The following is a 13,788-nucleotide window of genomic DNA, read 5'->3' as shown; positions in this document are numbered from 1 at the left end:
CACTGAAATCAGCGGTGTGTTATTTCTGATAATGACTGCTCTGCCCTATAACAGACCACTCTAAACAAAGGCTCAGCACCTGGCTGCACTGCTTGAAATTTATTCTATATCCAACATGACAGCCATGTAAACAAACACACAACTAATCGATTTTATTTTCATCAACACTAAATTGTTTTCCGAGGTATGGCTATTCTGACAATCCACGCATGTTTGGTGTGGCTTGAAATGTATTCAATATCCAACATGACAGCCATGTAAACAAACACACAACTAATCGATTTTATTTTCATCAACACTAAATTGTTTTCCGAGGTATATGGCTATTCTGACAATCCACCCATGTTTGGTGCGGCTAGGAGAAACGGTGCACCTCACAATTCCGGATGTTACGTTTGTGACACCCACCGCACCTTCCTTCTAGGCAGGTGGACGGCGTCCCCAGCGGGAATCGAACCCAGGACCTTCTAGCTGTGAGGCGACAGCAATACCGACTGTGCCACCGTGCCCCTCTAGGCAAATTTAATATAGGATAAAAATGCGGGGAATACAGAAAATTAAATTGTATGAATTTCCAAATGTAAATAATGTGTAAAATATCGGTCTACATAAGATGGCGAAAGTGGAGCAGCGTTACGGACAGAGGGACGGCTCGGACCAGAACTTCGACTACATGTTCAAGTTGCTGATCATCGGCAACAGCAGCGTGGGCAAGACCTCCTTCCTGTTCCGCTACGCAGACGACTCTTTCAGCAACTCCTTCGTCAGCACGGTGGGCATCGACTTCAAAGTGAAGACCGTCTACCGCAACGAGAAGAGGGTCAAGCTGCAGATATGGGTCAGTATACTATATGGATACCTACAGGCATGTGCACACATAGACATCAAAGGGGGCTTGAGCCCCTGCCCTTTTACCCTTTTGCAAAGTGCCCGCTCCAGACCATGAATGCAGCATTTACTATGTTGAAAATAAGTGCAAATGCCATACCCGAAGGCAGCATTCAGAAGAATTGCCTTTTTCTGAACTCTCCTGAACTTGAATGCAGTATTTTACATTTAAATAATTTGTCCATATTGTACACCGCATCTTCAGTATCTAAAGAGTGCGGGGTCATGCCCCGAAAATAGCTTGTAAATACGCTATTTTCACATTTTTTAAACAAAATTCCCGTTTTAGGGATAGACGTTTGTTGTGACCTTGTAGATCCGCTATTATCCACATTTCAGCCCCTGCCTCATTCTCTGCACGTCGCTGGATGCCTGTATTCATTTTGTTTTGATCTATGGCAGTGACCCCAGACTAGTACACGTGACGTTGTATGAAACCGTGTTGAAGATTTTGTCATATATTTCACATAGACTTGTTTGACATCAATATCATCATTGTTGTGTAAATCTTTGTTTTGTTACACTTTATCTTTTCTATTCATATGTTGGATTCATGTTAATGTGTATTAAACCCTTAATATATTTTTTTACCTCTACATCAAACCTCTTTGCTGGAAAATCTACAAACTCACAATGCGTCGCAAGCGAGCTGGTAGATTAGCTAATTTCTCCGTGAATGTTCCCCAGAATAGGGAAGCTAGGTTTCAAGCATAGACTGATTTCAAGTGCTTAATGTAAAAGAACAAAATTCCTATCACACAAAGGTGCCCCCCTGGCCTGTAGTAACTGAGGATCCCCTAGGAGTCCCAGCAGACTTTTTCTTTGTAATATTGGTCAAAAATATTGACCACTGGCCGTCTGAACGATTTTCTATGGAGATCTGTACCCTTACAGTAGTCGAGTCTACTGAATATAAATGGGCAATTTTTTTTCCTTCAAAATGCTGAGACATAAGTCCTTTAATCTGTGATAAATTCTTAAGATAGTAGGCCGGCCTTTGTAATTGTGTTAATACGGCTGTTAAAATTCAGGCTTGAGTCCATGACTACACCAAGGTTTTTGACTTCAATTGTGTTTTTTCACATTTCTAATTGTACCTCAGCGCTGACTTGTAATCATTCTTTATTGGCTGCAAAAGCAATTACTGGAGTTTTCTGCTAAATACTAATTAAAATTAAAAACACGTTACATATTTATGTATTTTAGAAATACTTAACCTTTTACTCAAAGGGGACAAAGCCTGTCGCACGTTGATGATGTCATTTGTCCATGTGGTCTAGCAATAAATACTTAACCTAAACATAACTAAAAACCAACGTGATACTTCCTAAGTTTTATATGTTAAATAAGTGTTGAATAAAATAATAACTACTTCTAAAATAAAGATTTTGTTCGAGGGCAATTATAATATAAGGCTTATTAGCCAGGGATCCTTTGAAGATTCAAACCAGTTTAGTGCTGTTCCAGAAAGTCCCACCCAGGTTCCAGTAGTAATGTTGAGATCCAGCTAGTACTAAGACTGACATGTTGCCACTGTCTGTGTCTAAGTGGACAAACAATTGGTCTGGTCAAACTCCTGACTGAAGCGTTGTTCAGTGTCAGTTGTTCAGTTCCTTTTATCACGATGAACTTGTATGATGATGAAATCACCCACTTATGTCATTTGCCATCGACTTGATGTACGGAAGAACTTTCGTTGTACGAAGTCCATAGACTTGGCCACATACACGACTGCTAGAAGGTGTGTCATTCTGCGCTGTTATTGGCTTGAAGGTGTGTAAATCGTCTGTCTGTCTGTCTCTGTTTGATACGCTTGTACTCTTCCAGGCAGTTTTGTTTCTGGGTCAGCCAAAAACATGTTTGGCCGACTGTAGAAGAACACCAGGTGGCAGGACAGTGTAGTAGGTCAGCAAGCGACTTTGAGTACCTAGGAAATCGCTATATAAATCACACTATTATTACAAGTATTATTATGAAGAGGGCCGCATGGTGGCACAGTCAATACTGTCGCCTCACAGCTAGAAGGTCATGGGTTTGATTCCCGCTGGGGACGCTGTGGGCACTGGGGGCGTGTTCTCTCCTCTGCATCATTAGTACTACATCTGGCTGGGGTAACTCCCCTGTCAGGTGAAAAGAAGTAGCTTGAACCTTTCAGTCCGCTTATACTTGGTTGTGAGCGGGTGTTGCAAAAGTATTGGCATCACAATATACGTAAAGTGACGCTTGCTTGCAGGTTTATTAAATGGAACACAATCGGATCCGAATAAAAAGCTAATTTTAAAAAGCTCTCTCGGAGCTTTGCTGACGCCTGACGGAAGTCATTTGCATGACTTGCATGAGAATCTCAGGAATGGACATAGCTTCAAGTTTACTATGACAGTAGTGCTCTTCTCACAATGGCCTCTTGCCCTGACACAAGTCCTTCAGTTATGTGGAAGCTAGTGGTGAATATGTCAAACTAGCCCCTCCTATATACAGCTTTTGTCCCTACATGTCTCAATATTGACAATGAAAGGACTCAAGGAGAAATTGGGTCAAATATGATTTAAATCTTGTCCCCATATTTGCCATTGACAATGAAAGGAGAAATTAGGTCAAATGTCCGCCAAATATGACGTAAATTTGTACGATGACAAGAGCGCCCCTCACTTCACACGGGTGTGATTTTTCTTTTCTAGCTCATGTGCAGTCAGTGTACTTGGACCGTGGACATGAGCTGGTGATGAAATGTACGTCAGACAGTATGATGGTGGGCCCAGATGATGGAAAATAAAGGGAAGGCAAACATGTAGGAGGCCTATAGATGGGGGTAAACAGTAAATAAGATGAGCCTAGTAAATAGATGGGGGACTCCAAGATGTCTTATCTCCATATTTTAACTTGACACGTTTTGAGCCTGACGATCCGGGGATTAAATAGTCAAGTGGAGTATGCCTTTTATTAAATGGTGGACGTAGTAGAGGCCTTGCCTCTACATTGATGTGTTCAGTTCAAGAGGACGAGGGGGAGAACATGGGCCACATGAACCTCAAGTTTGTTTTTGTCTTTGTTTAGGCCCAGTGTTATTTTCTTGAGTGAATACTTTTGAGTGGATTCATTAAGGTTATTTTAAAGCTCTCACTCCCTCTGTCTGTCTGTCCTCTCTGTGTGTCTCTGTCTGTCTCGCTCTATAAATGGTGTATTTATATAAAAATCTGTCCTCTGTCCTCTCTTGATGAAAGTGAAAGATGGAGAACAGACAGGCAGCTTGCAGCTGGCAACGATGGTTGCCATGGCAGCTGCTCTTTGCTCTTTACACACACGTACGGATACACACACATGCACACAAACATACATGCACACACGCACGCACACAGTGTGCTGTCAGCCTCAGTAATAGATGTGTCTTTGAAAGCCTAATCAAGCAGCAGCTTGTAATGTGTACAGCTCACATGTCATCTGAAACACCAGGGCACTGCCTTTAAAGGGCCCCCAGATGAATGTGGACGCTCGTCTGAAAATATGTTGTGCCAGGGACACCCCCATACAAGATGTGTTGTTAAAACGTTTTTATTTGAAAAGAAACATCAATATCTATTGTTAATTGATCCTATGTTTAGTAATTTAGCATGGGAACCCCACTTGGGGTTCAAAAAACAAACAATGGGCCATTTTTTAACCCGATTTTCTTTGAAAACACCCAGGATTCCTCACGACTCACAATAGGTAATATAAAGAAAGACTGAATTAATTTCCAAGCCGATTCCTCGTGACTCGGATGGTATATAAAAGGGGTTCCCGTCGGCCTGCCCCTTAATTCACAGGTACAGACGGGTACTCTACAGACAAGTGTGCATCGTTTCCGTATAAGTTACTTTAGTTACTTTCCAACACTGGTTAGCCTTTAACCTTGACCGCCCTATTTTGGGCATGTCATTACAGATCCTTTTCCCCCCAAAACCCATAGAGTACTGAGTGACTTATTTTATCATGAAGACGCGCGCGTGTGTGTGTGCCTGTGTGCAGAGGCGTATTTACAATAAGGCGAGGGCAGGCCACCGTCTGTCCAAGTCTCAATCTCGCCTGTCCTTGAAAACGGTGATAAAAAGAAAGATACAAAATCGCCAAACTTAGAACAATGGGTTGCTCCGACTTGCTCGTCCATTCGCCCCTCGCCCATTCACGGACCGGGCATGTCCATTACGTGGCGCGACCCTCCCATGCGAATACAACACCTTTGTGTTCACACACCTTGCTGTCAAAGAACGCAAGGGAGATACATTTGACACCCTACTAAAGGTATTTGATGCGTGCCCAGCTGAAGTTTTTGCCAGTGTATTGACTTCTTAAGGGCACTAATTACACTGCCAATGACCACATTTTACAAAGAGTAAAAAGTGCACGCAGAACTACAATGACAACCTCTCGCCTAAATAGTCTGTGTCTCCTAGCGTTTTAGAGAGATTTAACTGAAGGTCTGAACTACGATTCTGTTATAGAGATTTTCAAGCGAAAGCCCCGCCATCTCATGTTCTGAGACTGATTGTGTGAACACTATTTAATTATTTAATTTAGCTGTGAAGTGTTTGAAGAGTCACTACCCTAATTTGTGCTGGCGTTATGTGTTTATATTTTCGCCTGGCCAACTTGTAATTCCTGCATACGCGTGTGTGTGTGCGTGTGCGTGCGTGCGTGCAGGCATGCTTGTCTGTTAATAACATGTATGTTTGTTACAGGACACAGCGGGACAGGAGCGCTACAGAACCATCACTACAGCGTACTACAGAGGAGCCATGGGCTTCATCCTCATGTATGACATCACCAACGAAGAGTCCTTCAACGCCGTGCAGGACTGGTAATTGGTCCTCACACTGTCACATGACCTGTCACATTAGTTCTGTAGTTATATAGGCCGTTGAGTAAAGCTTGTTTTTGACCAAAAACGCAATCTGGGAAAATAATCTTTGTACATCTATTTACATTGAGGCGGACAGAGACGGACCGGTTCATTTCTGGTTGTATCGGTTGCCTAGCAACCATTCATATGTTGGGGAAGAGCTTTAGCACTTTAGCTCTTTAGCACTATAAACACGGTTCTGACGTCTGGGGGTGTCAAATGGCAGTTAATGTTTTTTAATGAAGTTTGTTACTTCAATGCTAGTCTCACATTGTCAGACTGTTGCCTCTCGCAATTTTCAAATGCTTCCGTCATACAGTCTGGATCACGGAAGCTCTGATCATGAGTAAAATATAAAGCGGAAGTGAAGCATCCTCCCCACTTCCGTTTCGTCTTTACAGTCGCACAAATGTATCCTATTATAAATAGAAAGCATTAAGCATAGATACCTTGCTGCTTAGCAAAAAAATAAGCTCTAAAGACATTTTAAAATATATTTTTGTGAATGGAAATGAGATTACTCTGATTTTGGGAGGTGTAGTTCCAGACTATATAGCATTCAGAGATTGTGGAATAGTTATCTATGCGGTAACGCAAGACTACTTCAGAGCTAATGTGTGCCTGGTTATGTTTCACCTGGTGTGTGTAGGGCCACCCAGATCAAGACGTACTCTTGGGACAACGCTCAGGTCATCATGGTGGGCAACAAGTGTGACATGGACATGGAGAGGGTGGTCCCTGCAGAGAAAGGAAAACACCTGGCCGAACAATTAGGTGAGTCCATTCCTGCATCGTTATTATGAAAGGGGTGGACTTAGACCATGACTCAGCTATACATACTTTACGTGAACCAGGACTGTAAATGGTCAATTTACTGTCCGGATATAGCACCTTTATCCATGCAATGTTCATTGCATTACACACATAGACCCTCATTTATCAACCGTGCGTACGCCAAAATATGGGTGCACGCCGAAATTACTGCAATTGTCGGCATTTACCATTTCCGCCAAAGCTTGAAATTGAACGTGTGCCACGACAAAAATCACATCTGGTCGGAAGCTGTCGTACGCTTTGTCCTCGGCTGTTTTTCTGTCGTACACAAGCGGAGCAGCATTGTCTGAACTGCTGACACGCTGTTACAGGCATCTAAACATATGTTTTCACTCCTAAAATGTTAATATAAAACATATACATGTAAAAAAAAAGAGAGATTTCCAACTTTACAAGTAATTAAAATCGCGCAATTAAAAACAATATAACATGTTTACAATGTATTAGTTTGTGCTTAATCAAACAGTGCTTTACTGGCCTTGTTATGCGAGCACACTTGTGAAATGATTTGGGAGCGCATGCGGCATGAGCGTGACATCAGATGCCTATATAATCACTGTGATATTATAAAAGGCATAAATGGACTGCACGCCTTTATTTCCAAGTGACAATGACAAGCATACAGCTTGCCTATTAGCAATTGTAGCAGGCTATAGGCGTAAGGGGCTTAATCATTCACCATTTAAATAAGTGCTTTGACAGTTCAGATAAAAGCATTTTCGGGGGTCGGGAGGATGGGACCGCGGCGTGCGTCGCCAACACATACCAGCACACATGCAAGCCTTCATCCATATGTTTATGATTCGTTCATCAATGATCAAATCACTCCATAAACGTTGATTATGACTGGCTTGACGACATGGTAGCCTATCTCTCATGCAGGCATCACTCACCCACAGGACTTATCACAGCAGTGCGCAGTCTCACTGATCGCCTTCGCCGGGCACTGCGCACAAAATCCACGAATGGGTAAAATTAATATAGGCCAGCCTACAAACGTAGTCCATTCATGGCGATGCGATGTGTCATGTAGCCTTGAGGTGCGTGCGTGCGTGGACATGGCGGCAAGGCAAGTGAGGTGAGAGGGAAATATACAGGGTAGGCATACAGCTTTATTTAATTCATGCAGGTGTTCATTCTTTATTTATTTAAGATACAACACACCAGTTAGTTGGGCTTGCAAGTTGCGTGTGCGTGCGTCTGTGTGTGTGTGTATGAGAGAGGGGGGTGAGGGGGGCAAGGCACAGGGGAAACCTTTTTCCTGTAACCATGGTTTCCAGGTCGTATTGCAGTTGTTCATGTCGCAAAAACGAGGGCGAGGCTTGATTTCATAGGGCGTACCAGATAGATTTCAGCCGTCACATTTATTAACGTTGGAACGAAATTAAGGAAGGATCAGCTGTTTGCGATCACTTTATAAATGCTGTGGCGATGTGGGTGTACTATGAAACCTACACTCAAATTTGGGGCAGATTTTACACTCAATTGATAAATGAGGGCCATAAAAACCCCCAGGAAAGTGTTTTAAATCTTCTAAACGCCATTAGTTTCCCTTTAATGTGGTTAACCAAGAGAAGAATGATAATCAATGACAGAGGAATAAAATGTGAATAGTTTGACAGTCCCAGGAGTGTGACAGTTATGTTAAGCGGCAGTGCAACATGAGAACACAAGCACTGCTGAACCACAAAGCGCTCCCCTGAGGGCGCTGTGTGTGTGTGTGTGTGTGTGTGTGTGTGTGTGTGTGTGTGTGTGTGTGTGTGTGTGTGTGTGTGTGTGTGTGTGTGTGTGTGTGTGTGTGTGTGTGTGTGTGTGTGTGTGTGTGTGTGTGTGTGAGAGAGAGTGTGTGTGTGTTGCGCGTGTTGCGCGTGTTGCACGTGCGTGTGTGCTGCTCCAGGGCAGTGTCATACAGGTTTTATGTGTGCTAAGGTAAGAGGTTTGTCTCATGTACTGTATGCAGTATGCACACATGAGGGATATTCGGGCTAGGCTTATAGCCTCAAACTGTCGTAATATCTGTACCTTTTACAACACTATCAAGGCACAACAAAATACATTTTTGTCAATAAAATCAGCTGTAGATTTATTCGACTAAATGATGATGATATTTAGACAACTAGACTAAAACTAAAACTAAAACTAAAACAGATCAGATGACTGAGTTTGCTCTCAAATGTAACACTTTTTGTCACATTTCTTCTTCTCTCTCGTCCCCCAGGTTTCGAGTACTATGAGGCCAGCGCCAAGGAGAACATCAACGTGCGCCAGGTGTTCGAGCGCCTGGTGGACATCATCTGCGTGAAGATGTCTGAGCGTGTGGACGTGGAGGCCCCCGCCCAGCCCGGTGCCGCCAACACCACCCGACTCACCGACAAGCCCACCCAGCTGCCGCAGAAGTGCTGCTGATTGGCCGCTGTAACGCTGTCACATTCTTTCTACGATGATTCCACTTCCTGCCATTCCTCTTTTGTCGAGCTCTCGTCTTTTCTTCCTCCTCTTCCTCCTCTTCCTCTTCCTCTTCCTCTTCCTCTTCCTCTTCCTCTTCCTCTTCCTCTTCCTCTTCCTCTTCCTCTTCCTCTTCCTCTTCCTCTTCCTCTTCCTCTTCTTCCTCTTCCTCTTCCTCTTCTTCCTCTTCCTCTTCCTCTTCCTCTTCCTCTTCCTCTTCCTCTTCCTCTTCCTCTTCCTCTTCCTCTTCCTCTTCCTCTCCAAACCAGCCAAAAGAGAAACAGCATCTGTTCTGCTGTCATACCCTAAATCACATGATTTAGGGTACTAAATAGGGCCCGACCGATAGTGGACTTTTGAAGGCACATGCCGTTATTATAATGTAGTACAATCAATCTTGATTTTAGGTGTTTGCACACTGGTGCGTTTTTTCGGCCAAATATCAGAGCGAATTTCGGAGGACGTAAATAAAACATCAACCTCACTTTGTGTCAATCACGTTTGCACACTGCTACCGAATATATCGTCCGTATAAAGTTTTTTCAGACTGGGGTAAATTTTCAATATTATGTCTTTTAAAAAATGATTCACATCTCCGCATATCAGACAACATATCGGCCGGTACCGATGTATCTGTGACGGGCCAATATCGGTCGGGCTGTAACGTGAACAAACAAATATAACTCTTATTATTCTTACTACTACTACTGCTACTAATACTACTTTACTGTTACTATTATTACTACTACTGCTACTGCTACTTGTAGTGTGTACATCTCTATTTGTCACCCAGTACTCTGAGCTTGACCGTGAAGTAAACTGAGGGAACGAGAGGAAGCTTAAAGCAGGCTACACTGGTAAGCACAGCACTGCCTCTGACTCTCCTCCGTGTGTGTGTGTGTGTGTGTGTGTGTGTGTGTGTGTGTGTGTGTGTGTGTGTGTGTGTGTGTGTGTGTGTGTGTGTTGCGTTGCACAGCACAATAAGACACACATGCGCCATAGCTGTTCACAATCATACGTTTACAGGGGTGAAGGTCAACAGAAGGTCATCAGTGTCTAACACCATGAGGCCAGTAAGAACCCATAAGGGTCCATTTTAACTCTTTAACTCTGAGAGTGTCAAAGTGAGTATATCTGCTCCTGGCCTTACTTACACACTGTAAAATCCTGAGTGGATTTTAGTGTGCACAGTGCAGCTTTGTTGCACCACCAACGCACAACTCCCAGGCTCGCCTGGAGTCACAGTCAACTATTGTAAAGGGTACATTTATTCCCTTATTAGCCTTAAAGCACTCTGAATTACATTCTATAAATGTTGGTATACAAATCCAGTTCATTATTATCAATATCAACCGATTTTAGTAACTCGTCTCGTGTAGCCAGATGATTGCATGCACGCACGCACTAAAACCTGGGAGCTGACCAGTACAACCACAGACCGTTGGCCACTGAGAAACTTTTTATTTATTTATTTATTTTAGTGTTAGGGGTACATGGTGACCATTCACTTCCACACACAGATTTATTTTCCTGACGGTCCTGGTAATCGAACTGGGAACCTTTTGGTAACAAGCGCACTCCTCTAACAAATTGGTTTGTTTTTTAATTAAAACATTTTTGCCACCCAGTTATTGAACGTAGATGTCAGGAGGAGATCCCAGAATGTCTGGCTACGCGAGACTAAAGCCGGCTACATAGGATATTTAGACTAAAGCCGGCTACATAGGATATTTAGACTAAAGCCGGCTACATAGGATATTTAGACTAAAGCCGGCTACATAGGATATTCTTCTGGTTTCGGAAAGGCTTCTGATCCGAAGAAAAATCTTTGTTGTCCCTGATGTAAATTGAGGGGTGAGAGGAAGCTTAAATACTAAAAGATTATACTGCCTCAAAACGCCTTTCTGAGTTCTGAATGGCAGACCCCACCCACTCTAATAATCTGCCCTTATACTGTAGTTAAATGAATCTGCCTACAGTATAGTAACACTGCGGCTTGCTTGGTCCGCTCAAGCCACTGACGCATTGCACAGTGCTGGAACTGATAGTACTTCCAGGAACTTCCCCTGAAGTTGCTGTGGCAAATCTGTCACGACGGTACGGAAGCTTTGCCATTTCTTGCTTACACAGGTGGTGTTATGGTCACTCAGAGAGGGATTTCATACGTGTTTGTATTATGAGACTAGGACTTCCTTAACCTCCTTACGGTGAGACTAGCCTCCTCAATCAATCAACTAAAAACGATCACTGCTTTCACCGCTGCAGAATGAAGCCTTGGACAGAATGTGGAAACAAAACTCAATATATTACACTGACCCACCTTGAACGTCTGGCCAACTTCTGACCAATTACACTGTCCGAACTTTCTTCAGCTAGTCAGAACATCTTGGAGGTGCAAGAACATCCGAAACAGAGTTCTGACAGGCACTGCAGAAGTTCTTGAATTAGGTCATTTTGTAGTTCTTGCGTACCCTGTAAGTTGGTTGATGTTTGTAGGCTTAGGTTCCAAGTTCTGCCAACCAAGAGTAATATTTGAAGTGCTAAAGAGGGTTTTAATCCAGTCCACACATACTCACACTTAACGTTCAAGTTGGAGAAAGACCAACATGGCTAGTACGGTGATGTTGTTTAATATGGTAATATGTTACACAGTAAGAACATGATGAGAAACGATTCAAACGAATACAATGATCAAAGATTGCTGACGTTGGCATCAGATATAAAGAGATACCTTGACCAAGGTACTGGCGTTACACCTGGAGTCTGTCCCCAGGGGTCACTGCTGCACCATGGCTGCACACTGCTAAACAATAGTAGCTATAGGATGGGACCAAAATAAATGCAGAGGAGAAATATATCCAAGGGGACAATAAAACATCCAATGCCATATTATGGTATAGTTTCTGTGACAGTCTTATGTAGAGCTGTTGAGTTAAAAGCACACGCTTAGCGCTTATTTATAAACTTGTATCTCCCACTTAGCAGGTAGTCATGTAGCCCATATATTAGCAGTGTTTCTTTCATTTTGTGTGTGTGTGTGTGTGTGTGTGTGTGTGTGTGTGTGTGTGTGTGTGTGTGTGTGTGTGCGCGCGTGTGCGCGTGCGGACGTGTGTGCACATGTGCGTGCGTGTGTTTAGAGTGTATCTGTCCTATTCCATATGCCAGACTATCTATTGCGTGTTGAGTTCTATGGGTTTGGTGTCGTGTGCAGTATCATTGACTGAAGTGTGCTATTTACTGACATCATGTCAGCTGACATATACATACGTAAAACATAAAACCATGTAGAAAAAGAAAAACAACAATGGAAAAACTTTTGTGGATTTATCATTGACTATTATTACGAGGATGATGATCATTTAAAAAAATACTGTACTAGTATAACCAATATATCCTGCCAAATTGTTAAATAGAAATCACAGCGCACGTTTTCTGTGTGTGAACCCCACCATGTGTGTCTTCATATTGATGAAATAATACAATAATATTATTATTGGCAATGTCTTCATATGATTATTTTTTATTAAGTGACTTTGTAAATGATAGAACTAGGACATTCTACTGGTGTTTAGTATGGATTTATTTTTATGCTGTATTAAATTCCCTAGAGAGTTTATGTAAAGTTATTGGTGTCTTACTTACAGTCCTCCTGTACGAGGGAGAAGCACAAAGTGATTGTACAAAATATTGTGAATGTTTGTAAATTATAGATACAATTTAGTATAATAATGAATAAAAAAAATTACAATCTTTATCCATAGATTGCTTTGTTGCCTTTTTTGTCTCAGAAAACACAGATTGTTATTTCTTCAGCTGTACTTTTTAAATGTACGGTATGTTGTTTTATAACATATATTTACAATGTACGATATACTGTATATATTCAAAAGGTAACTAAAACATTGCATGGATGCACCTTGGATGTATCTCGATTCCTTAGTGATGTATCCCAAGGTCATCGGGGTTTCGGGTCTCTCTCTCGAACATCATACCCCTCACTCAGGCGACCCAGCCGAGGTCCCGACTTACGTCCCAGTAGCTACCCTCGATCAGTCCCATTAGGGCAAGACCAGGGCCACACAATCCGTTGGAACTACTCCGGAACTACTCTGCCAGGACTGGGAGGTACGCTTCTGGCGTGTGGAAGGACTAGGCTCTGTGGGTTGACTCCTGTCCGGGCCCCTCCTACGTCTCACCAGGTCCACTCCTCTCCTGCTCTCACCAGAGTCCCAGCACCAGACACTTTATTCAGGAGTGGTGGATTCCGCAGGTTCCACCTGAGCAATGGTGGTGCTGCAGGCTCCACTTGCGGCTTGAATGGCCCTCCTAAAGGCCTCACCGGGGGTTTGTTGGGCTTCCTCCTCACAGAGGACACAGGCTGGGGCGCCAACCCATACTGCTATATTAGATAGATAGATAGATAGATAGATAGATAGATAGATAGATAGATAGATAGATAGATAGATAGATAGATATATTATGTCTACTTAGCGGGACCGGTCACAAGGACATCCTGCATTAACATATGTGGATGTACTCAAGAACTAAACCGGAGCGCAAAGCACCAACGAGCTGCCCAGATGTAAGGAGAACCGGGATGACTGGAAGCGATGATGGAGGGCTCATCTGAGGACGACCTAGAGAGAGTGTGCAGATACCTTGTATACACTTCTTATACTGTATGTTGATTTGAGAGAGAAAACAATATTGCATAATTATTAAGACAATCATCTGGGGACCCGCCA

The 13,788-nt window shown here is 42.9% G+C and overlaps 1 protein-coding gene across 1 annotated transcript; it reads left to right on the top strand.

The window, feature by feature from the left end:
- Window positions 1–613: 613 nt before the first annotated feature.
- On the top strand, window positions 614–9,004 carry rab3b (RAB3B, member RAS oncogene family; the record flags this gene model as incomplete). Its single annotated transcript, XM_083766438.1, has 4 exons — window positions 614–838; window positions 5,604–5,722; window positions 6,414–6,538; window positions 8,817–9,004. The coding sequence occupies 4 exons, from the start codon at window positions 614–616 to the stop codon at window positions 9,002–9,004; spliced, it is 657 nt and encodes a 218-aa protein (XP_083622564.1).
- Between the last annotated feature and the right edge of the window lie 4,784 nt (window positions 9,005–13,788).

The sequence above is a fragment of the Protomyctophum parallelum genome (assembly GCF_964188405.1).
Source record: "Protomyctophum parallelum genome assembly, chromosome: 6".
Classification (NCBI taxonomy): domain Eukaryota; kingdom Metazoa; phylum Chordata; class Actinopteri; order Myctophiformes; family Myctophidae; genus Protomyctophum; species Protomyctophum parallelum.
Note: the sequence above shows the minus strand (reverse complement) of the source record. Positions and strands in the feature narration are given on the sequence as shown.